Raw genomic sequence first — 24,800 nt, 5'->3', positions numbered from 1 at the left:
GTGTTTATACGGGCGTTGTAAACACAGAAGACGATTCCTGAGTAATCTGTCTCAAGGACCAAAACGACATCATATTCCAAAATAACGTATTAGGGGCACCGTTTTATTCATCAATGCTATGCTGTGACCTCTAGTAGCCTGAAGCCATGGACTTCTACATCAACCTGAAGGTGAATTTCAGAGGAAATGCGAAGAATTTCCTTCTGTCCGGCTCGGAAACGAAGAGCTGGGAGTCAATGGAGGCCATGGTAAGCCGAAATAGACGGTGGTGTCTCCAAACCTCTCTTTCACCTTGGCATTGACGCGGCCTATGCAGGCTAATTCGAGGGCAGGCCTATGTTCAGTTTTTGTCGAACATGAAAGAGAAACCATTCGTCCTGTGTTTTAGTTTAAATACTGTCATCTCAATGCCCACATCTACTGTAGATTGCTTTGTGACATCCATTTTACTTAACCTATCCCTGTCAGCAGAGAATCGCACCTGCAAACCCGTCAAGTCTTCCTTGTCATTTGTCTATTTCAGTTCTTTAAATGAGGTCATACGTTGTAGCTTACAAATGAACGCGAAATACAAGCTAAGCCACGAATATTTAATCGGGTTGTCTCGCGCCTGATCTCGAATATGTCCTCGCTTAGGCTATAGTGCTGTATCAGCTATGCCATATACAATGCAGGTGAATATTAGAATGACAACCCCCAACCCAACCTACTCGTAGTTTTTCTACCCAATATGGATTGTACTTCACTCCGGAAGACCTGTACTGCCATTTAGTATTTGGCAGTCATCCCATCCACTGGATCAGTTGCATTCAGCGAACTGAATAGGGCCTGTGCATGGGTCGTACTGTAGGTAGGCTACGCATTTCCATTCAGGCAACCAGCCAACCAGCTACAGACACCAACGCTTCATGGTTGGGTCATGACAATGAAACAGGTGTACACTTTAGCTGCTGATGCATCCCCCTCCCTGGGTTACCTGATGCTGTAACAAGACTCTTTAAGGGCCTAATCTTTACATATAAGGTCAATAATCTCTCTGTCAATGGTAGGCTATTCTTTTGACTCCAAATATGTATAACCTACCAGCTCTGATGAAATGTAAACCTGTACCCTATACAATAAACGGTTATAGTCATCATCATTTTAATTAGAATATTGTCTTAATTTCACTCAAAGGAGATATCGACCTGTGTAGAAGTCAGTGTTAATACTATGCATCATCTTATACTTCCTAATTCCCTGGCATGTTCAGACACTGCGTCACTCTCTGAGTCACTGAGTTCATTCTTATTGAGGCCACGTCCATTGATTTACTGTCTGTATTCTTTGCTACAAAAAATGACTGCTTACTTTCAAACCAATGACTGTTGCTCAATCTGCTTTGCCGATGTATTACTGAATTGAAATAGAAAATGAACAGTAACAAGGAATAGGTATGTATTATAAAACAACACATTTTTCAGGTTTTCCTTAAAAAACACATCTAGAGATGAAAACATAGGGAAGAAATGTTGAAACTTAACGCTCCAGTTAATTGCTGTACTGGAAGACGTGAATGGGACTGTGAATGGGACTGTGTTTAAGCATTTTGCATATAGGCCTAACCCCCAAAAGTTTATTTTTGTTAGGGACAAATTGGGGGTGGGGGTGCACCTTTTATTCGTGCCGTGTTATTAATAATGCAGTGTTCTGACCAACAGGTGAAAAGGTCCTTTGGCTTGTGCAATCTGCAGGTGACATACTATGATGAGGACAATGAGGAGGTGAGATTTGTATCGAGAGTTATCACCGCTGCCTATGCTATCACTGCAGTAGCTGTGAGGATTACACTACAACAATATATTATAACCCTGTGTTTATTTCCCAGGTCTCCATAAACAGTCAATGTGAGTTCTCCTCTATTTTTTGTTTCTACACATACTATCGTACTTTATGATACAAAAATACTTTAAACTTTATATCTTATTAATGATCTTAAGCATACTGTATGAAATGCAGTGCATGGCTTATACATTATTTATTTTTATTTTTTACTGTCTCTTTTCAGTGGAATATGAGGAAGCTCTGAAGGTGAGTGACTGCATATATTCTACACTCATGGTATATATTACATGTATGTTCCCTGCAGACATACTTTTCAGAGCATACCCTCCCAGAAGACATACATGTCAGAGCTTACCCTCCCAGTAAGTTATACCCGTTGATTGCAATTGATATTTCCCTTCTTCAGAGTGCTGCTCGGCAAGGCAATCGGCTGCAGATGAACGTGTATGAGACTAGGGGCCCAGGTGCAAGGGGCCCAGCCCCCGGCTCCTCCAAGCCCAGCAGCGCCACCGAACCCAAGAAGGGCTTCCGCCCTCCCCAGCAGCACTGCCCAGCTCTCACTCAGGTGGTCAGCCGCAAAGTCCAGGCTGCCATGCCCGAGCAAGGCATGGTAAGGCTCGGGTTATGAACTTTGGCAGAGTGGTTGCGTGGTTGCGTGCACAGCCCACCTCTCTATAGGTCAGATGCAGGACAACGTTTTTGTGCGGATATTCTCTCTTAAGGCTGGGATTATGCCACTTTTTAACATCTAAAACTGTTCTTGAGATCCTGAAATTGGATGTTGTTGCTTAAGATATTGGATTACAATGGCTGGTTATACATCAGTAACATCAACATTATTGACATGATTTTTCCCAAATGTTGCATTAGCATGTAATTATTGGCAATATCCTGTAAAGCATGATCATTGAATGCATGGAATTGCTGCAATTTCATAGTGAATCATAAAGTAGTGAATTGTTAATCCTGGCTGATGTTGTTATTCACTGTATGATGTTTTCCAGGTCATTATGAAGGAGCTGAAGGGGACCAAAGAGGAGGATAAGACCCCACCAGCATGGTTCACATCTTACATGGAGAAGGTAAAGAATCCCAGAGAGAGCCAGAGAGTCTTGAGTCAGACATATCAGTCAAGATTGCTCCATGTATTTGCGTCCTGTCTTATTAACTCATAACAAACTTGGATATATCAAGCAAGCTGTTAATTTTTTATTATTTTTTTTGTTTTCCATACATTATGAATTTAACCTATGAGATCCCTCAGCTTTCTGCACTTGTGACATATATTAAAACCAGGGTTTGGATAAGAGGGTATGTGCAACTGATTTTAGCTTTGCATACTGTATATTGGCCACCTCATTTCAGTTATATCTACATGTATTATTCATATACCATTGGCAATGTCTAAGTGTTATGCTTCATATTTGAAAACCAGGTGAATAACCATGCGCCCAGTCGACACTGATAGAAAAAAGCATGTTCCATCACTAATTCACATTCCTCTCCTTTCACCTTTCACCTTCCGCCTCCGGTCCGGCTGCAGTTCAAGGACCAGGTGGTGCGTGAGGCGGTGGAGAAGATCTGTCGGGAATTCTCTGGCCAGTGCTGCATCCATAAGCCGGTGGGAGCAGAGGCTCAGGTCCCCGAGGTCAGCTCGTCCACGCTGCCAGGGGCTCCCAGCTCCGCTCCGGCCTGCAGCAGCTGCCGGGGCCAGACCGCCGGGGGAGGCTACCAGTGCAGGTGAGGCCAGACGTGTGTGTGTGTGTGTGTGCGTGTGTGTGCGTGTGTGTGCGTGTGTGCGTGTGTGCGTGTGTGCGTGTGCGTGTGTGTGGGGTGTGTGTGTGTGTGTGCGTGTGTGTGTAGGCTCACGCCATACCCCTCGTGGGGTGTGTGTGTTTGAAAGAAAGAGAGCGAGTATGTTAGCAGTGGAATGTTAGAGTTGTTGTTATTGACCCCGCTTTCCTGTTTTAAACCAAATATTTGCATTGCTCTGTACAAATATGTCATCATCTGCAGCTGGTTAAATCATCATACTTCTGAAAAAAGATCAACACACTAGATGGATTGGAATGAATTCAACGTTTTGTTTATTTAGTTGAATGTGGGCACTCTCTACACTGTAGAGAATGACCTCTTAAATGAAATGGTGTTTGTGTGTGTGTGTTCAAGTTTGAACCTACTGAACACTGGCTGTAGTAATAAATATAAATAAAGACTGTTGCCAAGGCATGAGAAGACAAAGAACAGAGGAAGGCCAATTGTTGGAAGATGACAGGAAGTCAGTGTTTAAAAAGTGAAAAGGAAGCAGAGAACATAAATGGTATAGTTTTATGATAAGTAGATAATTGAGTACATATCTCTCAGGGTAATTAACAGAGACATCTTTACAGCAAAGACTTGACTACTTCATTTAGCTGCATCTGTGTCTTCTTTTATGCTGTTTGCGTGGTATGTTGGCAGTTAAAACATGGCAAAACTGAAACCAAATTCTCTGTAGTCAGGAAAAAGTAACTTACACTTTGTCTGCAATGGTCCGTGTCAAACTGACATTTGACCGTTTATCAGAAAGGGGGTCTTGTTTGCCGTAATTTCCCGATATAAGCCGCATTGTGTATAAGCCGCAGGACAGTGTTTTATGCAAGTTAAAAGAAACAAAACCATATTAACACCATCCTAACTGCCCCCCGTATTAACCTCATAGCAGATTTTTTTTTTTGTTGCAAAATCATTGTATAAGTCGCGGCTTATAGTCGAGAAATTACGGTCGTTTTGGACATGACCTTGGGTCTCTGTGTTCTGGACATTGGAGCCCTGTGCTTTGCCTTTCCCCAGTGTGTGTACGTCCTGCACCTTGTGTGAGCCCTGCAGCTTCTCCCACGACCCCAGCCACAGCCTCGTCAGGGCCAGGACGCCCCTCTCCATCCCAGAACACGGATCCCCCGCTCCGGACCACAGCAGGTACTGACTGCTCTCTGGTTATTCAACAGCCTTCTTAGATTGTAACTATCTAGTATCTATTATCTATTATATTCCATAGATGCACAACACGAGTCTATTCTGTGTACTGTGTACATTTTAGATATAAGAATTTGTGCACTTGATGTACTTGGAAAATCTGAATTGGCTTGTCTATCAGAGGATCTCCAAGGTGTTTGTCTGGGGTGCTAGTATTGCGCGTCTGCAACATCAATTAAAATGTAAAATTGCTAGTGGTTACCTTGAAGCTTGAAGCTTGAGTTTATGCCTCAGTCACTGGCTCTAACCTCAGGATAACTCCGCACTGACTTACAGCTTATAAGTGAAAGTCTAGTGAGAGATGTGCATCTCTGTACACCTAGAGTACAGTTCCAATTAGAGGTTGGATGGACCAAATACAATCACATTATCTACAAAATACATCAATCAATCTATTTATCAGTCAATCAATCAATCAATTAGTTATTTATATAGCTTTACCTTTTGTGCAATATTAGCAAAACAAGGTGCTTAGCCACAATAAAGGAAGATGCATAAAATGAACATAACAAGACAGTTTTTTACTGTTGAAAGAGCATAAAGCCCATTGTACAACATCAACCTGGTTCTATTGCATAGCTACTATTCCAAGCTTAGATTCCTTTGTTGTTGATATTGTGACTAAGATTCTTTGAACAGCCCAAACCTGCCACTCCATCCACAGCATGTCTGCTCTGTGCTCCCGTCCCGTGTAGGTTTTACCGGCGCGGGGACCGGAGCTTCCGCAAGGCCGAGAAGCAGCGGCTCAAGGCGGAGAAGCGGCAGCTCAAGGCCGAGGTCAAGGAGATCCGCAAGCAGCTGAGGATGGAGAGGCGGGGCCTGCAGTGGAGCGCCGCCGGAGACGGAAGCTCCTCCCCGGTCCTGCTCCAGCCCAGAGCCACCCAAGTCAACAGCCCCGAGTGAGAAATAGATCGATAGATAGATAGATAGATAGATACTTTATTGATCCCCAATGGGAAATTCAAGGTCCCAGCAGCTTAAGACACATAAGAACATACACTACAATGTAAACAGGAAATACAAAGCAAATCAACAAATCAACAATCAGCATGACTAAATGAACCGTCCGTCAATGTGGTTGCATGTGCAGAACGATCTGAGCAATTGGGTTTTTCAAGCAGATTACAGAATATGTGTTACATGCCAAGCGAACGAGTAAAAATATGATTATATATAAGTACAGGGTAATAACACCTTTCATTGTAAAGATAAAGTGCATAGAACTAGATTTATTACAGTTGTCTATTCCATTTATCTGTTTGGAAGGCATGTAGCCTGTAACCTGTTCTCCATACTGTCAGTAGTGGGTAGGTTTGACTAACTGTGACCAACATGATGCATAATTTCATAATAATCGTAGCACTGTTTCCAGATTCTACGGAAGCTCAAGGGGAGATGGCGGCTGATGTGTTAAAGCCTGTTTCTGTGTTTTGTCTGGGGATGCAGGCGACCAAAGCGTCCGTGTCCTCTGGCAGTGCCCGCCATGACGGCTCTGTTCTTGGATGAGAACTTACCAGACGGAACCCGCCTGCGCCCCGGCACCAAGTTCATCAAGTACTGGAAGATGAAGAACACTGGCAGGGTGTGCTGGAACTCTGATACAAAGGTAACAAAGAAGAATACCAACGCACGCGCACACACACACACACACACACACACCAACTCAAGTGCCCCAATTAATTGAAATAGAATGTGAAGATGGAAGACGGTGTCCGTTTAGAATTTAGAAGTGGCTCTAAAGAAGGATTTAAAGGAACACTTCACCGTTTTTTCATATTAAACTATGTTATTACCTTAACTAAGACGAGTTGATACATACAGTACCTCTCACATTTCAATGCGTGCACTCACTGGCTCTGGCGCGCGGCGCAACTTTGATAGCACTTAGCTAGCCCAGTTCATTATTTAGGATCCAAACAGAGATGAAGTTAGAAGCGACCAATCACCTCCATGTTTTCCCTATTAAAATACAGTTACACGAGTAGTCACACGGCCAAGTATGGTGAGACAAAATAAAACGTGAGGCATTTCTAAGTAGGTAAGAGGGATAACTATATTGTGTGGCGCAGTAATTGCACGCATTGAAACGTGAGAGGTACTGTATGTATCAACTGGTCTTAGTTAAGAGAATAACATAGTTTAATATGAAAAGACGGTGAAGTGTTCCTTTAAAAAGACAAAGGAATAAAAATCTGTTCTTCATCCATTCTCAGATGGCTGCAAACGTCTTTGTGAATTGGTGTACGACCATGTCTCTCTGTCTCCTTCTTCCCTTCATTCTCTCTCTCTCTCTTTCTCTCTGTCTTCTCTCTCTTCTTCCCTCTCCTCCTCTCTCTCCTCCAGTTGAAGTTCATGTGGGGGAACCTGGCGGTGGGCTCGGGGGACCGCTGGCGTGAGGTGCCGGTGCCGTCGCTCCAGCCAGGCCAGGTGGGCGTGGTGAGCGTGGCGCTGTGCGCCCCCGCCCTGGAGGGCTCCTACACGTCCCACTGGCGCCTGGCGCACGCCGGCGAGCAGTTCGGCCCGCGCGTCTGGTGCAGCATCGTGGTGGACCCCCACGCCCCCGCCGCCGTGTCCGTGGACGGCCTGCTCGTGTCCCCCTGCGTCACCCCACAGGTGAGCGGAACCAAAGATCCTTCATCACTGACAAGATAGAGCAACATAATGCATCTCTATGGAAGCCAAATTCGAACAGTTCCTGTCTGCTTAAAGAGGCGTGTCGCAAAGACGTCATAGTGGGATATCGATCGCCAAGCAGTTCAGTTCAAATGTAACGTCACTTTCTAGGTCTGCTTAAAGGGGTATTTCGCCCCCCTCCCCTTTGCGAAAACAGAACGCGGAAATAGTCGAACGTTTGCGCCTCTCGCTCTGCTTTAACCCTCTCTGGCGGAACGCCACCAAAGACTTGCACAGGAACCTGAGAAGCCTCCCCGATGTGAACTGCTTGGGGAAATGGGCAGCTATTTCGGATCCTTGATTCCACAGCAACCAGGGATGCCTTAAGATGTACCAGTGTAGTGCGTTTTTTTGTTTGTTTGGGTTTTTTTTGTTTGTTTGTTTGTTTGTTAGTTTGTTTTGGTCCAGTAGCTGTTAGGGATGGAATTACAGACATGATGGCTCATACTGTCACTTTTGGGCTGTTGATGAAGTTGTGAGGTTCATTATGGTCTGAAATATATGCAATGAGGCATGAAATTCATTTTTGATTGAATATTAGGAGAGCTGCCAATTGAGTTTCTCACTCAGTTATGTCGGTATGGATTTTTCTTTAGCAGACCATCCATATCCAATAGTTAGTTTGACACTTCAGTTTTGTGTGTGATGCAGTAATGTTTAAATATATTTGGAGACCCCACATCATTACACGGGTAGAGATAAACAGAAGGCAGATTTGGTGAAGAGAAAGTTTTGGTTGATGAATGCAGACTTTTGTTACAGTAGCAGCAGAGCTGTGACATGTGGTCACTCCTGCACGCTCAAAAAGAGACCGATAAAGTCACCGTCTTGGATTGCCTGTCCCGGGAAAATGTAAAAAAAACTACCTATGTCCCCATTTTTTGAAGAAAAATTTCAATCAAATTAATAGTCAAAGCTGAAAATGTCCCTGCTTTTGGGTTTATGTCCCCGGTTTGGTCTCGGTCATCTGGTCACCTTACAATAAAGGGCACATTTCGTACGATGTGTTGCTAATGTCTGGCGTTGTCCACCTCTCTGTCCCCCACAGCTGGGTAAAACGGCCCACTCTCCAGACAAGGGAGACAAGGAGAGCGCTGTCCCCAGGGTGCTCATGTCCGTGGAGCAGGACTCCGACCGGGAGTTCTACATCCCCTCCGTGGACCTGCTCACAGCTCAGGTAGCGCACACACACACACACTCACACACTCACACACTCACACACACACGCACGCATGCACGCACATGCACGCACATGCAGGAACCTGACCTTGCCTGTGCATTACTGCATAGGTCATTTATGTGTAATAACTAAATACAGGTGTATTTCATAATGCAGTTGTTTGTCGCACATTGTCATGTTATGATCTGTTTTTTTTATGCTCAGTTTACATGTCTATGCTTCTTCATCTTGTCTTTTTTTCCTCTTGGTTTCATGCAGGACCTTCTATCTTTTGAACTTCTGGATATAAACATAGTCCAGGAACTGGAGAGTGTGCCAAACAACACCCCTGCAGGTACTGCTGACACCTCTGAAAAGCCCAGCAGGCCCCACAGCTTGGGTTTCTATTCATCAGAGTTATTGCTGACAGGCCTCGCATGTGTCATCGTTGTCACTGACCTAGTGTATGACCGCAAGCTGACCACAGCGTATCTGTCTTCATCTGCCCAATCGTCCTTTGCAGATATGACCCCCTGTATGTCGCCCCTGCCCCACGAGGGACTTCTGCAAGAGAAACAGTCCCTGGCACTCATCCAGGAAGAGGCAGAGGCTCAAGGAGTGAAAAGCATTCTGGGTAAGAGGAGGATGTCTTATTAAAATACTAAAAAAACATTGTGTGGATGTGATTCTGAACTTTGATCAGTAACAGAGTTCCTCATGAGGAATGGATATAAAAGTGCAGTGGACAGCACAGAGATGCGTTTCGAGATGCGTTTCGGCTCAGTAACTCCGTCACCACCGCGTGCCTCTCTGTGTCCAGACACGGCCCAGACCCCCGAGCTGAACCTGGTCCCTGCCCAGGAGGAGGGCGAGGAGGAGGACATCAGCGGGCCGCAGTACGTCTGCGAGACGGTCATCCGGTCACTCACTCTGGAGGAGGCCCCAGACCGTAGCCGCCTCTGCTCCAGCATCCCTAGCAAACGTACGCACACCAGAGGGGCCGGGGAACCCCCTCCCTGGGCATTTTACCGCCAACAGAGAACTGGTTCTTGAAACGGTTCCACTCAGAATTCTTTGGACCTTTGTGCTGTCTTATAGCCTGGGTGTTCTCATCCTGCCTTGCGCGGTGATTTGATTCGCGCTGCTAAGGCAGTCTGGAAACTACCGCCCTAATTTGTCACCCAATAAATGGATCTGGGCATTTTTTCATTTGAGAAGTGGAAGGCGCTAGCCAGACTAGCTGTCTAATGAACCAGCCCACATTTCCACGTTTTGAATGGAACCAAGAATGCGCCATCAACAGAGGGAGATGTATAAGGGAACAGAAGAATGTCATATCCACTGTGGTTCACAGGGAAAGCGACAGTTTTTTTGGTGCCAGCTCCTAACCAACTTTTCAGGTTCTGAGCCATTTTATTTTTGGTCAAAACTCGAAATTCGGTTCAGCATCTGACCAGAATAGAGCCAGTTCTCTGTTGGTGGAAAAGGCTGCTTTTTGTTCACTCAATACTCAATAATACTATATTATTATTGTTCTTTTGAAACTAAATATGACGGACGGCTACAGAAACATTTTAACCTATCTGGAAGAGCAGCTCGAGAGTGGTTTTGTGATACTGTATGTCTGTTTTGCTTGGGAAAGATGTTTTCATCATCAGATTCATGCATTGCATTGGTTAAATAGTTGAATTTGTCACTCTCTGGATGTCTGTTGAAGTGCATTTGAGGTGTTGAAGTGTTCACCTGTAACTTCCCTGGTGTTTTTGGTTCTCTGTGGCTCCCCCTAGTGGTGCGTCCGGCGGTGCAGGGCTCAGCCTCCCTGGGCGAGAGGAAAGTGCAGAAAGCTCCAGAGGCCATCGTGGTGGTGCCCCGTGCTCCCCCCACTGTGCATATGGAGCAGCGCACGGCAGGTAGGTAACACTCTCTGATTAGAGACACACTCATTCACTTACACACGCACACACAGTTGAAGTGCATTTAACTATTGACTGTGTGAAGTGCTTTGTGCCTGCTGCTACTGACAAGTACAATTTCAATCAAGATCATTAATGTTTCATTTAGAGTAGGTAATTACTCTTGGCTGATAATAAAACCGTACTTACAAGTAGCTTTATTTAGTACTTATGAATGTGTTGGTCAATCAGATTAATTGTCACTAACTGATCAAAAGCATTCAGATTTTGCAGGTCTGCAGTTTGATTTCTATGTTTTAAATCTACATCATTCTTATATTTCGCTCAGGATCAGCTGAAGGCCAGGAGTCCGACATCGAGAGCATCTCCGTCGACACTGGTCACCAGGGACGAAGGGAGAAGGAGGACGCCAAGAGGAGGACTAAAGACGACGAGGAAGACGAGGGGGGCAAGGAGCTTCGAGACACCGAGGACGGCAAGGAGTCGCGATCGCGGACGTCCTCGGCGTCGTCCGAGGACTACATCATCATTCTGCCGGACTGCTTCGACACCAGCCGGCCCTTGGGAGAGTCCATGTACAGCTCGGCCCTCTCCCAGCCCGGAGACAGCCTGGAGAGCCAGGGGGACGTGGGACGACTCACCCCCGAGGGGGAGCGCAGCGAGGCGGAGGAGGCTGCCGCCGCGTGCCTTGGCTCCAGAGTTAGCGTCGGCGTCGGCGCCAATGCTAACGACATGCTGTGCACTTCACAGACGCTGGACGCGGTCCCGCTCACCCCAGTAGTGGTGACGGCACCTCAGCCCTCAGTATCAGCCAGGTAAGGGCAGATTTCTGTCCACAGGAACCATTCAATTCACACAGTCAAATGACACTGTTGTTATATTATATTATGCCAAACCCTGCTGACAACTGAATTGATTAGGTCTGAAACAGATGATGATGATGATGATGATGATGATTACGTTGAAGTTGTGCCGTTTAGGAGAATGTTTGTGGTAATACTTGTGTTTAGCTCAGAGAATCAGGATGAGAGGGAAGTTCTGGATGGGAGTGAAGTCCACCAGTCAACAGACCAAGAAAATGGTAAGAGTACACATTAAAAAAAACACACACACACACACACACACTCATACGCACCACTCTCTTCTGTTTTCTCAAAGCAAAGCAACATAATAAAGCCCCATTAATGATTGCTACCCTCTTCTGTTCCATTCTGTGGTTGTTCTAGTTTCAGATGTGGTCCAAACTCAGCCAGGTAGCCCATCAACCCCCAAGACCAGAGACTCTGAAACACAGGACCTCAGGTGAGCCTAGTGCGCTTCTATGTAGCTCGTTGGTATCGTTGGAATCTGTTGGAATTGTTCATTTTATGTAGATTACACATATCAGGTGCCTACCTACACCAGTCAATTATTCAGTAATTTATTCAGTCATTCAGGAGAGCTGGGCAGAAATGTACAGTATATCTGCCTTGTCTCCTCAAAGTCTTAAAGTGTCTCCCTCCCCCTCGTTTTTTCTCTCTCTCTTCCTCTCTCCTCTTAGTTCCCAGGGCATTACTGGGGGGCTGGTGAAAGGTGCTCTCTCTGTGGCAGCGTCCGCCTACAAGGCTCTCTTCACCGGGCAGCACGGCGCAGATCCAGTGAGTCCCCTCTCTTCCTCCCTTATATTATCTCCTCTGCTCCACAAACGGACCAGTCTCCAGAGAGACGACTTCCTGCTACCGTAATTTCCCAATTATTAGCCGCGGCTTATTCTTTGATTTTGCCAAATTTCTTCAGCTATTACGTTAATGTAAAGGGGGCAGTTAAAGGGATAATCCGGAGTGAAATGCACTTTAGATCAATTTTTCGGACTATTGGGAGTAGGCTACATACGTTGAGTTGACACCAAAATCATGTCATTCGGATGTATTTTGAGAAAGTTCGAGATCACCGTTTTTAGCCAAAAATCGTTAGCCTGTAAGTGACCGGGGCAAGTCCTTTCGCCACTACAAAACGCTATTTTTATACCTCTTCTACTGTTCCAAACAACACTACACTTACGTGGTAGTGAGTAGAGGGTCCCTAAAGCCAAACCGAAGTATCCCCACATCTTTATGTGGTCGGATAGAGAGTCCAGAATGAATTTAATCGAGTCAGTACCTTCCGGAAATGTCGCTGCGGCAGCTGCGCAACGCTTCAACAACATTTTACTAACATTTCCGGAAAGGTACTGACTCGATTAAATTCATTCTGGACTCTCTATCCGACCACATAAAGACGTGGGGATACTTCGGTTTGGCTTTAGGGACCCTCTACTCACTACCACGTAAGTGTAGTGTTGTTTGGAACAGTAGAAGAGGTATAAAAATAGCGTTTTGTAGTGGTGAAAGGACTTGCCCCGGTCACTTCCAGGCTAACGAGTTTTGGCTAAAAACGGTGAACTCGAACTTTCTCAAAATACATCCGAATGACATGATTTTGGTGTCAACTCAACGTATATACTCCCAATAGTGCGAAAAATTGATCTAAAGTGAATTTCACTCCGGATTATCCCTTTAATGTGGTATTAATATGATTTTCTTTCTTTTAACTTGCATAAAAACTGTCCTGTGGCTTAAACACAAGGCGGCTAATAATACACCGGAAATTACTGTACAAGGGAGTTTCTCCCCGGTCCTGAGTTCTGTCAATCGCCTTGTGCTGTATACAAAAATGAATTTAATTGAGTGGAGAGAATGGGTAGTGTAAATGATGTGAGGGTGGTTGCTGTCATTATCTTCACTATAAATAGATGTATTGTGGTTTTGTAAGCACCACTGTTGCACCATACAGTTCCACCATGCAGTTCCTGTCATTTAACACAGGTCCGGTCAGGATTATGAGAACAGTCTGCTCATTACAATGAGCCTGCGTTCATGATACAAAGCTCATCCAAGCAGACTCCCTGTGAGAAAAGCTTTGTTTACTGAGATGGGGATGTCCTAACATAAGTCTAATTTGAATTAAATGCTCTGAAACGTTCAGATCACATTACTGGAACTCTTCTTTAGTGAAAAATAAGATCAGGGCCGGTTTTCCCAGATCCGTTAAGAAGCTCTTAAGTGCTAAGAACTTTTTAGGAGCGCTATCAGAACGTTCTAACAATGCTCCTAAGAAGTTCTTGGCACTTAAGAGCTTCTTAATCTGGGAAACCTGACCCAGTTCACTTAAAGTAGCTCAAAAAAACATAACGTAACCTAGTCAAGCCACTTAGTTGCTCAGAGTTAAAATATGTCAATCTGTCATTGTGATATGTCATGGCGTTGACTGCTTTGACGTTATGTCATTTGTTTGCTTTGACTTAACTTATGTCAATGTGTCCTCAGTCCTGTCTAACTGTCAATGAGTCTAACCCAGTCAAAGCAACAAGATGGCTTGACTAGGTTACGTTGTACCTACATATCTGTATTCACTAACACTCTTCCCGTGTGTTTCCTCTCATGCTTCAGCCTCCCGAGGATGCCGCAACACAGGACGCCATGATGGCCGTGCTGGTGGAGATGGGCTTCGGCGACCGGCCGCTGAACCAGCGGTTGCTGCAGAAACACAACGGCAACCTGCTGGATGTGGTCAATGAGCTGGTGCAGATGACGGACAACGACTGGTTTTCCACCCGATACTGAGATGGCGGCGAAAGGGTCACAACTTGCCCTCATCTCTCTCTCTCTCTCTCTCTTTCTCTCTCTCTCTCTCTCTCTCTCTCTCTCTCTCTCTCTCTCTCTCTCTCTCTTTCTCTTTCTCTCTCTCTCTCTCTCTTTCTCTGTTCTTTCTGTTCTTTCTCTCTCTGTCATTCCACCAACTGGAAGTTCTCTAACTCGTTATCTTTTGGTTGCTTGTGCGGAAACGAGTACTTTTGATTTTCCGTGTCTCAGCACTACAGGTTATGGTCTGACTGTGAACCGATGAGACATTCCAGTGTTGGAACACAAAATGATTTTAACGTCTAGAGGCCCGTTGATGAAGCTCTCTTTTTAGAGACAGTCCTATCCTAAAACCGTCTTTCTTCCACTCTCAGAACACAATTCCGCAGGCAAAACATTAAGGTTGTAATCCTGTAATTTTGAAGATTGTTCACAATATGAACTTATAGGCTTGGCATGACTAAAAGTTTAGCAGCCTCAGATGTTTTAAAAATTAATCCACTATTTATAATCCCATTGTAGGCAAGTAAATCGGCTTCAAAAACCGTGGATAGCAAACTGTATTAGGAAATATAATACAGGGCTTATGTCTCAACGGCAAGTAGGCTCTTGTTTTGATTGATAGAAGTATTACAGTAGGAGTAAATGTCTGTACTGTAAATGTCTAGACATGAGAGCTGGTAGGTCTAGTAGACGCTCACTGCGTAGCCACAATGAAAGCGGCTGCAGAAGCATTCCAGAATGTCCTCTAGCACTTTTTTTTTTTTTAAAGTTATGTCCACTTCATTTACTGGAAGGAAAAATACTGGATCAAATTGCACTGTGCAGAATTATCTCCTGTACTTGAAAGACATAGGAGTCTTTCAAGGAGACCATGACAGGGTGTGAAGATATTTGAGTTTTTTTAGCAAATGCGTGCATGACCATCGGTATAGGAATAATAAGCTGCACTTATTGATTTGTCTATTAGATATACAGGGGATGTAGACAGGGCATATGGTCTCCTGCTCTCTGGCTATGTATCAAAGTTCTGGCATTTTACAAATAACAAAGTAACTTCATGCCATGATGACGGAGTATCCTTCATTTCCTCATCAAAAAAAAAAGTTCATACTCATTCCATACTCCCATCATAACCCTTATCAAGGAATAAATTCCCACTCTTTTGTATGGTGTAGTGTCATTGCCTATGACAATAATGTGGGCGTCCCCTTCTTACTGATATTGTACTGAAAGCGTATGTTTGTACAATGCGATCACCATGAATATGTCATTTGCACCCGTATAACGTAAGATAATCAGTTACGTAGTTGTTTGTGATTTGAGGGACCCAATGAAAATAGTTTTACAAGGCAACTAGTCTTAAGAGAAAGGTTTGTTTTGAACTTGTGTGTGTTCAGTGCTTGCTTTCTGAAAAGAGTGCCGTTTGTGCTCAGACCAAGGCTTCTAAGCATGCAGAGGTTTGTGTTCATGTGTTGGGTGAGTTGGAAGGGAACAGGAACAGAGAATATATTTGTATGTAGATATCCCAAAATCAACTGCTATTGTTTTCTTTTACCTCAACCAAAACTGACATTTATAAGTATCATTCCAAATCTTAGGAGGGTTTTGTATATTTTAATATTGTTTGTTTTCATATGTTACACAAAAGATGCTTTTGGAAAGAAATCTTGAGGAGAACATTACGATTTAAAGGTATTTCAGCAATTGCTGGAATGAATGGTATATGGGTTTTAGGGCATCATTCCATTTGCACTGTATGTAGGTAGTTGATGGTAAAGGCTAATGATGGAAAATATTAATTTGAGTGAAAAACTTAAGCTTTCATTCACAAGCTGGATTTAATGGCTGTTGCCTTCTGTAAGGTCAAGTGAAACATTAGGGTAACACTTTGCTAGTCCGCCCGCAGAGATTTAACACATCTTCCGTTGGCATTCATGTTCTGTATGTAAAATGATTGAACAAATCTATGTAACAGTTGTTGAACAATTACTGAACATTACCGTATCCAAATCCAACTCCAAATTGTAATCAACAGATAGCCTGTTGATAATCTGAGTGTCTGTAAATAATCTGTGGGCAGATTATCCAAATGAAGTTTGACCAAAACTACCCTGAATCTGTCTGAAATGAGAATAATTGTTGGTTCTTAAGGAAAAATATCTACAATGTTGAAATGGATGATGTCTTTTATGTTGTTTTTTTTTCTTTATTGTCTTATTTTGCTGTAATAGTAAGACATTAAGCTATATGTCTAGTAAGACTGGAATGTTATTCCTATGAAAGGAAGCACTTAAGGGTAGTCCAGCTTTGCACTTTCCCCACTTTACTCTAACAGGCAGTAGTAGCCTGTAGCTATTCTAACGTGAGTTGATTTGTGCAAAACCACCAGTCTAAATCCGTTTGTGCTGAAAATGTAAAACTGCATCATACTGTACTTCAGTCTCGTGCTGTGGCCAGTTGCTAGTAACATCCGGAATGGTACCAAGTTGTGAATTGAATAGACTTGGCTTTCATGAATGTAGTGGATAAGGTAATTGGCACATCATCTGTATATGCAACCCCTTGAGTGAGCAACTCTGGGGTCAGGGGCGATGTCTCGAAGGCTGTAATGCATCATTCATGTGTACCCAAACAAGTCTATTCCTTAAGATAGAGGAGTCCGCTGGAATTGAATGGCCCTCTTTAGATAAAATATGTGATCATTAGTCTGTCTCAACAGGTATGATTACAGTGTGTGTGTGTGTGTGTGTGTGTGTGTGTTCGTGTGTGTGTGTGTGTGTGTGTGTGTGTGTGTGTGTGTGTGTGTGTGTGTTGTGTGTGTGTGTGTGTGTGTGTGTGTGTGTGTGTGTGTGTGTGTGTGTGTGTGTGTGTGTGTGTGTGTGTGTGTGTGTGTGTGTGTGTGTGTGTGTGTGTGTGTGTGTGTGTGTTCGTTCCCCCAATCATTCCTACATTGTCGACTCAAGTCCAGAGTTGCCACTGTCTAGGTTTAAAGTATTGATACCATTGCCTCTGCAGTGCTGTGTGTGTGTGTGTGTGTGTGTGTGTGTGTGTGTGCGCGCGCGTGTTTGTGTGTGTGCGTGTGAGTGGGCTCTAACTGTAATACTTCATAAAACACTCATGTTATCCAGATGTGATGATCAAATCTGTCACCAATAAACATCACAATAATATTCACACAATGTTCTGTTTTTTTGGGGGGGAGTGGGTGGGCGGTCAATAATATATCACAGCACTACATCTTATGCTAAGCCATGACAAATCAGGAAGCCTTCAGACAACTGATAATAACTCTCCAGATGATGGCAGCAGATTCGTATGGTAGGCTATTTTTTTTTTTTTTTTTTAATAAAGGTTTCGTTTTTGCAACGTCACGACAACCAGGAAACCGAGTCTAAAGAATCGTGAGGATAAAAACGTTTATGGTTTAATGTCGCATAGCAGGGGATTGCTTTCTGTCCCATCAAAAGTTGTTCTTGGCAACATTCGTGTTTTCTTCAACATGAGACTGTCACACTGCAATATATAATCTATTATAGTCAACTTGGTGAGTAAACCTCTCGTTATAGACTTACAATCCGGCGCACACCCGAAACAGATTTTAGTAGGCCTATTTTATTAAAAATACTGATCGATAGGCTATGTTAAGCAGGCTTTACATTTCAATATGGAATGTAAGCCTATACGCTGTTGATTCCTCGTTAGCCTACGAGTGCGAGAGGACTTTATAAGGAAATCTCTGGTAGGGCCTACGGAACACGCTCGAAAACAAACCTTATTTTGAAATATAACCCAACAGCACATTTTCGACATGCATGTTTACAGAAAATAGCTGAATGGTGACATGCCATGTTGACAAAAACAGTCTATTTTTTTGCAGATAAACTTAAGCGAGATAGGAAGCCTAGCACGTGACTGTGTTTATGCTCGAGTAGCCTAGAATTTTGATCTCTGACCAATAATCTGTCATGTTGCCTAAACTCCGAGCTCTGGCAAGGCACATAGAGGCATTACATTGATCTGTTTATCTAGCTAAATTTGTTTATTTAATTGATTTAATAATGTCACAAACAAAGTTAAGGAAAGGTCTGCAAGGGAAGGGCAGGCGCTCAAAACATTTTGCTTGGTTGATCTTTGTTGTGCTTGCCGCCAGGCTGCAGGGCGCGCGCGGCACACGTTAGTGGCAAAATGCAAAATTAGGTAGCCTATTTTGATTTCTCCTGTGATACAGTATCTTTTTCGATGGGACAATTATGTTGCATTGTCTGCTATTAGGCTACTCTTATCAGTGACTCATGGTCTTGTGTATCCATCTTCACTCCAGCCCATAGACTGTAAAGGATGGGGGACCATCTTAGTCGCAGTGGGAATGATGACACCCAGTGCATCTTACCACAGAACAAATCGAGAGCAGAAGGCAAATCTGTCTCCAAGGATACAGTGGACTGCCCCACCTGCCAGGGCACAGGCCGCATCCCTAGAGGTGTGTGTGTGTGTGTGTGTGTGTGTGTGTGTGTGTGTGTGTGTGTGTGTGTGTGTGTGTGTGTGTGTGTGTGTGTGTGTGTGTGTGTGTGTGTGTGTGTGTGTGTGAGTGTGTGTGTGTGTGAGAGAGAGAGAACATACATGGTGGAAAGAGTCTGAGTTTAACACACACACATTTTTAACACATTATTGAATTTAGAAAAACAACAGGCCATATACTTTTCCCCACATTTGCAATAAGACTACATTTATTCATTTAGCTATGTTTGTTACAAGCTTACACTTGTTTCTCATTATATTGTTTTTGTAATCATTGGAAACAAAATTGTAATTGAAATCAAAATGTGCTTTATTTCACATTCTATATTAAGTCCCTGTAAATGAAGATTGCACATTTGTATGGAAACATCTTGTTCACCATCAACATTGTGAATTGTGGACTTAGACTACAAACAAACAAGTCATTTTTCAGTATTGCTTTTGTGTGGTCGATCCTAAAGGGAATATTGGTGATGTAATGCCCCCTTTAGCAGAACTCCCCTCTTTAAGAGTTGAGTGAGCTGTTGACCAAGTCCCAGAAATTAAATGTTCTCTGATGTATTCCTGCACACTGAAGTGGAAGTTCAGTATCTTTCAGCCTAGGGTCTATTTTTGGATTAAGTTTGGATCAAAACTTTCTTTTCCTATAAATTGATTTCTTCTTCTACAGTGGCTTGAGCCCTTTACTCTTTACTCTTCTATATTCAGGTCAAGAGAACCAATTGGTTGCAGTGATTCCATGCACAGACCAGAGACTCAAGCCAAGACACACGTGAGTTCTCAGTCTCTTGATGTGTGTGTGTGTTAGTGTGTATGTGTTTTTTCATAGTGTATTTGTGTGTGTGTGTGTGTGTGTGTTGTTCAGTACAGTGTGAATAGTCTCTTTATAATCAATTCATTTGTAGACCGAACTGATACAACAGTTTAAGAACTGCAGTCAGATGCTGTAGTGTAATATTGATTATGATCATATTATGTAATATTGATTATGATTATATATCTTTATAATCTTGTACATGTTTGTTTTTTTTAACTCCACAGGAAGCTGTATGTATGTGTGTCAATCGGGCTGTGTCTGCTCTTCAGTGGGCTCGTCCTCTTTTTCCTGTTCCCCCGCAGTGTGACTCTCTCAGAGTTATCCATCCAGTCTGTCTATGTGAACTTATTTCCAAAGTCCATCAATATCACCGTCCATGTGCGTATATTGTCAAAGTGTAATTCAGAATCAGTGGAACAGCATTTTGTTAAACCGTACGATAACTTAGATTTCATAGAAGGAACAGTTGGTGGGGTTATGGACCACCCGCAAGCTATGTGGTTCTTATCCAGAATTCCATGATATCCATGGCATTTATTTTAAGAAATAAAACAAAAATGAAATATCTTTGTAAATACACAAACTAGATACATAATAATTTTAACATCACACTTTCTGAAACATAGTTAATGTCATTGACATCAAGAAACAATGAACAGTTATGATTCATTGATCGAACAGACAATTAATTTGCTAACAAACAATTAATTTGAGGATAGACAAACATTGCATAATAATAAATTATTCCCTAAGCACTCTATCTAGTCTTATACATTTCAGCTAAAGGAACACATCACAATCACATTTGTATATATTTTGTCATGGTAGGATTTTATTTCTGGAGTATGATTGAACTTCTGTGTGAAATCATTTTTGCACACCACTGTAAATGATGGCATGTAGTTTTATGTTAGACTCTGCCTCTTTGGTATTTTCTAACCATTAGAGTTTGAGCTTCAGTGTTTTGACATATACAATATATATTTGCAAATGCAGTTGAACAAGCACTGTCACTCATCACATAGTCATGGCTGAAGGCTGGCTGAGGTAATGCTCTCCTGTGTTCGGTTGCAGAACACCTTGAACATCAGCAATGATAACTTTGCAGTGGTGAAGGCCTCAGACCTTGAAGTGCAGGTTTTTTCTGGGCAAACGGTTGTCGGCTCAACTAGTAATGCCAATGTAACTACCATCCTGCCACGATCTGGGAAAAAAGTAAGCTGTGCGTGTGCGTGTGTGTGTGTGTCTGACTGATGTTGTTTGCTGCCTCTAAGTAACAAAATACAGTAACGACTAGTATAAAGGTAACATACTATATGAAGTTATTCATTGTCAATTGGCTTTTCACTCTAAAGGGTAATCTTGAACCTGTTTCTGCTTGAATAGGCAATTTACTGCACTTGACTTAATCCTAGGAGAGCCAACATTCATCCTTTTAGTCTATTCAATCTTTTCATTGAGGATTAAGGGTTTCCCACATAGTGCTGACTTCACAACTCTGCTCCTCTTTTCTTTCCCACAGCTCTCCTTCAAAGTTCAAGTCAATCTGACCGACACTGGGCTGATGTAAGTACAAATGGTTAAATGGGTAATGCAAGAGATTGTTTTGTCTTTTAGTCTACCTATAGTCCTGAAACTATGAGTCTTAGCTGTGTGTGGATCTCTTGTAGTCTAATGAGGCAGCACCAAAAAAGTTCATATCAGATTAGTTGCCTTTCATCCGTGTACCTCTTTCATCATGAGTTGGTCTCATGTGCAGGCAGATTTCTTCTGCAAAGATGTGCAAACTCGTCAAAACACGCGGTTTGATTTAGCCATCCTTGTTCTTAAAGGGAATGGCAGATGTCACTCTTGTTGGTTTAATGAATGTTACGCCTAAAACACACCCATGACTAATTAAGAAAAAATGAGAGCAACCCTTTTGAACTATGCACCTATGAACAGACTATTTTAACAATGTCAATGTAGCTTACTTTGATTCAGACACACCCTAAACGTTCATCACACTTAATCGGCTAACTAGGGCCCAATATCTTATCTTAACTACACTAGAGTCTCCTTATACATAGACAGACACAAAGCCTATTTTGCTTTGGTGGAAGTAGAGGGAGCATGATATCAGTTGAAGATGATCAAGTCATGAAAGTGTTCCATTCTTGCAACATTTTATGTTGAAACACAAAACTACACGGGAGTGCACAGTGACTGTGTTACAAAGGACAAAATATGAAACAAAACATTTTACTTGACTCTTTCAAAGATATTTTGTCATTGGTTGCTGAGAGCAGAGGGGATACAGATAAATAATTGTTGGATCTGTCCTGCTGTATCGGTGCATTTGTCCCATTCTGGAGAGTGTCATGAGGAGGTGATGTAGAAACGAAGGCTTTTTAAGGTTGGATATAAAGTGCTGTCTTCCCCTTCACCAGATGTTGGTAGTGTTTTGATCAGTCCCTGTATGGACAATAGCTAAAGCCTATGTTCTCCCAGTTCTCACAAAAAAAAAACAGTGTTTGAGTTTTGTTATTTAGAAGGGAGTGAGGTTAACCTCACAGTCATTCAGACTCTCAACACATGTGTTTCTCACATTCACAGTGACTTCTGCCATTATCCATCCACGAAGATTCACATCATATTTCTGAGAATTCAGTAAGTGATTTGGGTCTGTCTTCAGTGTTCCAATGTCAATGTCTACATTATTCAGAAGACCTAAATGGATGTGTATGCCCATGATTTACTTGATACAGACTAAAGCTATACAACGCCCTCAATATTACAACAACTTGTAACGTGGGCGCTATAAACAACTAAGGCATCATCACTCATTTTGTTCAATGAAAACTAAACTTGCTTACCTGTCTTAAAATTCCAGGGCGTCCATGACCGTGTCCTATTTGGCCCACGTTGAGCAGCTTTCCTTGGAGACCTTTGAGTATTTAGACTGTGGGGCTAACAGCACCATCCCCCATGTGTTTAACGCCAGCCAGTGAGGAGCGAGCAGCTAACTCGTAAGCTGGTTGCATTCTGAGTCTGCAGGTGCTTCTGCATCCTTGATTTGAAGTTTGATTCAGATAGATATAGCTCAACAACTTATTCATGTATAGATAACTTTCGCTATGCTATCAGAAAAATCATTTCAGTTGTTACCATTATTTTATATGTAGCCTACAGTATGAAATACAGTATTGTAGCTTAGGTAGTTATTCATGTGACTTGCCTTATTGAATTTGCACTAAATTACTTTATTTGCACTATAAATGGAGGAACTAGGTAATTTCCTGGTTGCTCTTGCAGCTTTACTTTGTATAGTTGAAACTTCACGCTCACGTCAAAGCAGGCCACCATGAATGAAGTACTGACATCTTTATTGCACACCTCAAGATTTCAATGTTTCTTAGTCTCTCTTGTCAGACAAAATAAAAAAACTTTTTGTGGTGTAACTGGGTCTTGGGCTGTCAAATAACTTCACCTCCAGACCACAGAGATCTTCTTCATCTCATCTCAAAGGAAACATTTACGTTTACATTCACATTTGTTCATTGAGCAGATGCTTTTATCCAAAGAGACTTATGAATCTTGATTATCACAAGGGCTATTCTCCCCAGAGCAACCCACAACTTTTGAGGCCACTGTCCAACCTGCCCAGCTTCTTACCCACTATGCTACCACAAACCCATGACTATCAGACAATAACTTCTAGTCAACACTTCAAACATTTTTAGCACAACTCCTCAGAGGTACCTCACAGTATTCAATGCCAGATTTAGCACCTTCAGTTGACATGAAACGGCAAGGTTATAGAAGATATTAGTGCCCTGATCAAGAAACATACGATTTTAAATCCACAGGAACTCAGATTCTTTCATTACCTCTTTGTGTATGCTGTGAAGTAATAGGCCATGACATAAAATGAGGAATTTTCTGCCCTTCCCTTAAAGCTATCTGTGTTGTTTTTAGAACCAGGCCATTTGCCTTTTTTCCTCATGTCCCTCTAGACTCTGCATTTTAAAACAGTCTTAGCAGAGATCCCCTTAGTCACGCTCAGTTAAGGAAGTTGGTTGATTCTGCTTTCAGCTGCACCCTACAATATATAGTCATCACAGTGACATTACACAAAACTACATTTGTTTGTTTCAAAGGGGCCAAGGGAGTGGGTTGATTCTGTTAAACCCACTCACCCCAGATAATAAAATATATGAGAGATCCCAGGACCTATGAAAATAAAGTGGCTAGTTCTCTTTAAACAAGTGTCCATTGACAGATGCTCTCATGGACATCACTTCATATACACTGCTGTGAAGATGGATTTCATGTCTGCAGAGACTAAGTAGGATCTGTGACCGTAAAAGCCTTTGTGAATAGCCTATAATCTCAGTCCTTCTCATCATAACATTTAGTCAACAAGGTTAATGCCACAGATAATACTCCAGTCATGGACCTAGTAGATTCTTTAATAATGGCTGAACATACTTTCGTGGATTATAATGCTTTTTCTGGCCCAGAAAACAGGGCTGAGTGGACCAGGGTAGTACTGACTTCTGGCGTAGAGGTTGACCTGTGTGTCCCAGATGTTCTCACCACTGCTGGGTGTACTGCACAGACTGAAAAATATAGACAGAAGAGAAGACAGTGTTTCATATAGCAGTCAGATTCAACAATAGATTAAGCAGCCTACTTTATTAAGGACATTACCATAACCATATTTTGTCATATTCAACTGACTGACATCCATTCAGTGTGTGTGCTTGAAAATAGGGCTGCATGATTTAGGGAAAATATATAATTGCAAACAGATTTGCGGTATGATTTTCGAATGCCAATTAATTGATTCAGTTCAATATTCCAAATGTCTCTTTAATTTGTGCCATCCCTGATTGCTGAGCATGCCCAATGCACAAGAGCCATATCATCGTCCACTGACTGAAGCTAATCAGAATTTTGTGCCCCTAACACAAAACACCCACCCACCAACTAGAAGGGGCACAGTCAAGGAAGATGACATATAAAAGTCAGAAATGTTAACTAAACGATTATTTGTAGCTTTTGCGGTTAGGTAATTGTGTTGGTTCATATTGCGATTACAATTGCGATTATTGTGCAGCAATACTATAAAAATACTCTCGTCACTTCTTTCTGGTTCTTAGAATGGTAGACAAACACAGTGACTGAGCCATTAACAGTTACAGCAAAGTTCCTTGATGACTAATCTCTGGTTGCAG

The 24,800-nt window shown here is 42.6% G+C and overlaps 2 protein-coding genes across 5 annotated transcripts; both read left to right on the top strand.

Moving 5' to 3' along the window:
• Positions 1-8: 8 nt before the first annotated feature.
• On the top strand, positions 9-17,406 carry nbr1b (NBR1 autophagy cargo receptor b). 4 transcript variants are annotated; one of them, XM_062531633.1, is made up of 21 exons: positions 9-248; positions 1,701-1,763; positions 1,868-1,886; positions 2,048-2,070; positions 2,231-2,389; positions 2,829-2,906; positions 3,368-3,564; positions 4,657-4,782; positions 5,535-5,738; positions 6,286-6,445; positions 7,183-7,452; positions 8,561-8,689; positions 8,951-9,026; positions 9,195-9,305; positions 9,492-9,653; positions 10,459-10,581; positions 10,913-11,399; positions 11,595-11,665; positions 11,811-11,886; positions 12,125-12,221; positions 14,052-17,406. In XM_062531633.1, exons 1-21 carry the CDS (start codon positions 147-149, stop codon positions 14,223-14,225), a joined length of 2,907 nt encoding a protein of 968 aa, XP_062387617.1. In that variant the 5' UTR covers positions 9-146; the 3' UTR covers positions 14,226-17,406. The 4 variants fall into 4 exon arrangements, with proteins under 4 accessions (XP_062387617.1, XP_062387616.1, XP_062387615.1 ...); XM_062531632.1 differs by having other exon boundaries at positions 2,231-2,434; positions 4,693-4,782; XM_062531631.1 differs by having other exon boundaries at positions 2,231-2,434.
• Positions 17,407-17,608: 202 nt separating this feature from the next.
• LOC134076525 (transmembrane protein 106B-like) lies at positions 17,609-23,037 on the top strand. Its single transcript, XM_062531630.1, has 8 exons — positions 17,609-17,790; positions 18,568-18,726; positions 19,473-19,536; positions 19,806-19,959; positions 20,656-20,796; positions 21,104-21,147; positions 22,177-22,230; positions 22,454-23,037. The coding sequence occupies exons 2-8, from the start codon at positions 18,585-18,587 to the stop codon at positions 22,569-22,571; spliced, it is 717 nt and encodes a 238-aa protein (XP_062387614.1). The 5' UTR covers positions 17,609-17,790; positions 18,568-18,584; the 3' UTR covers positions 22,572-23,037.
• Positions 23,038-24,800: the final 1,763 nt, after the last annotated feature.

The sequence above is a fragment of the Sardina pilchardus genome, chromosome 3 (genome assembly GCF_963854185.1).
Source record: "Sardina pilchardus chromosome 3, fSarPil1.1, whole genome shotgun sequence".
Lineage (NCBI taxonomy): Eukaryota > Metazoa > Chordata > Actinopteri > Clupeiformes > Clupeidae > Sardina > Sardina pilchardus.
This window is presented reverse-complemented; position numbering and strand designations above follow the sequence as displayed.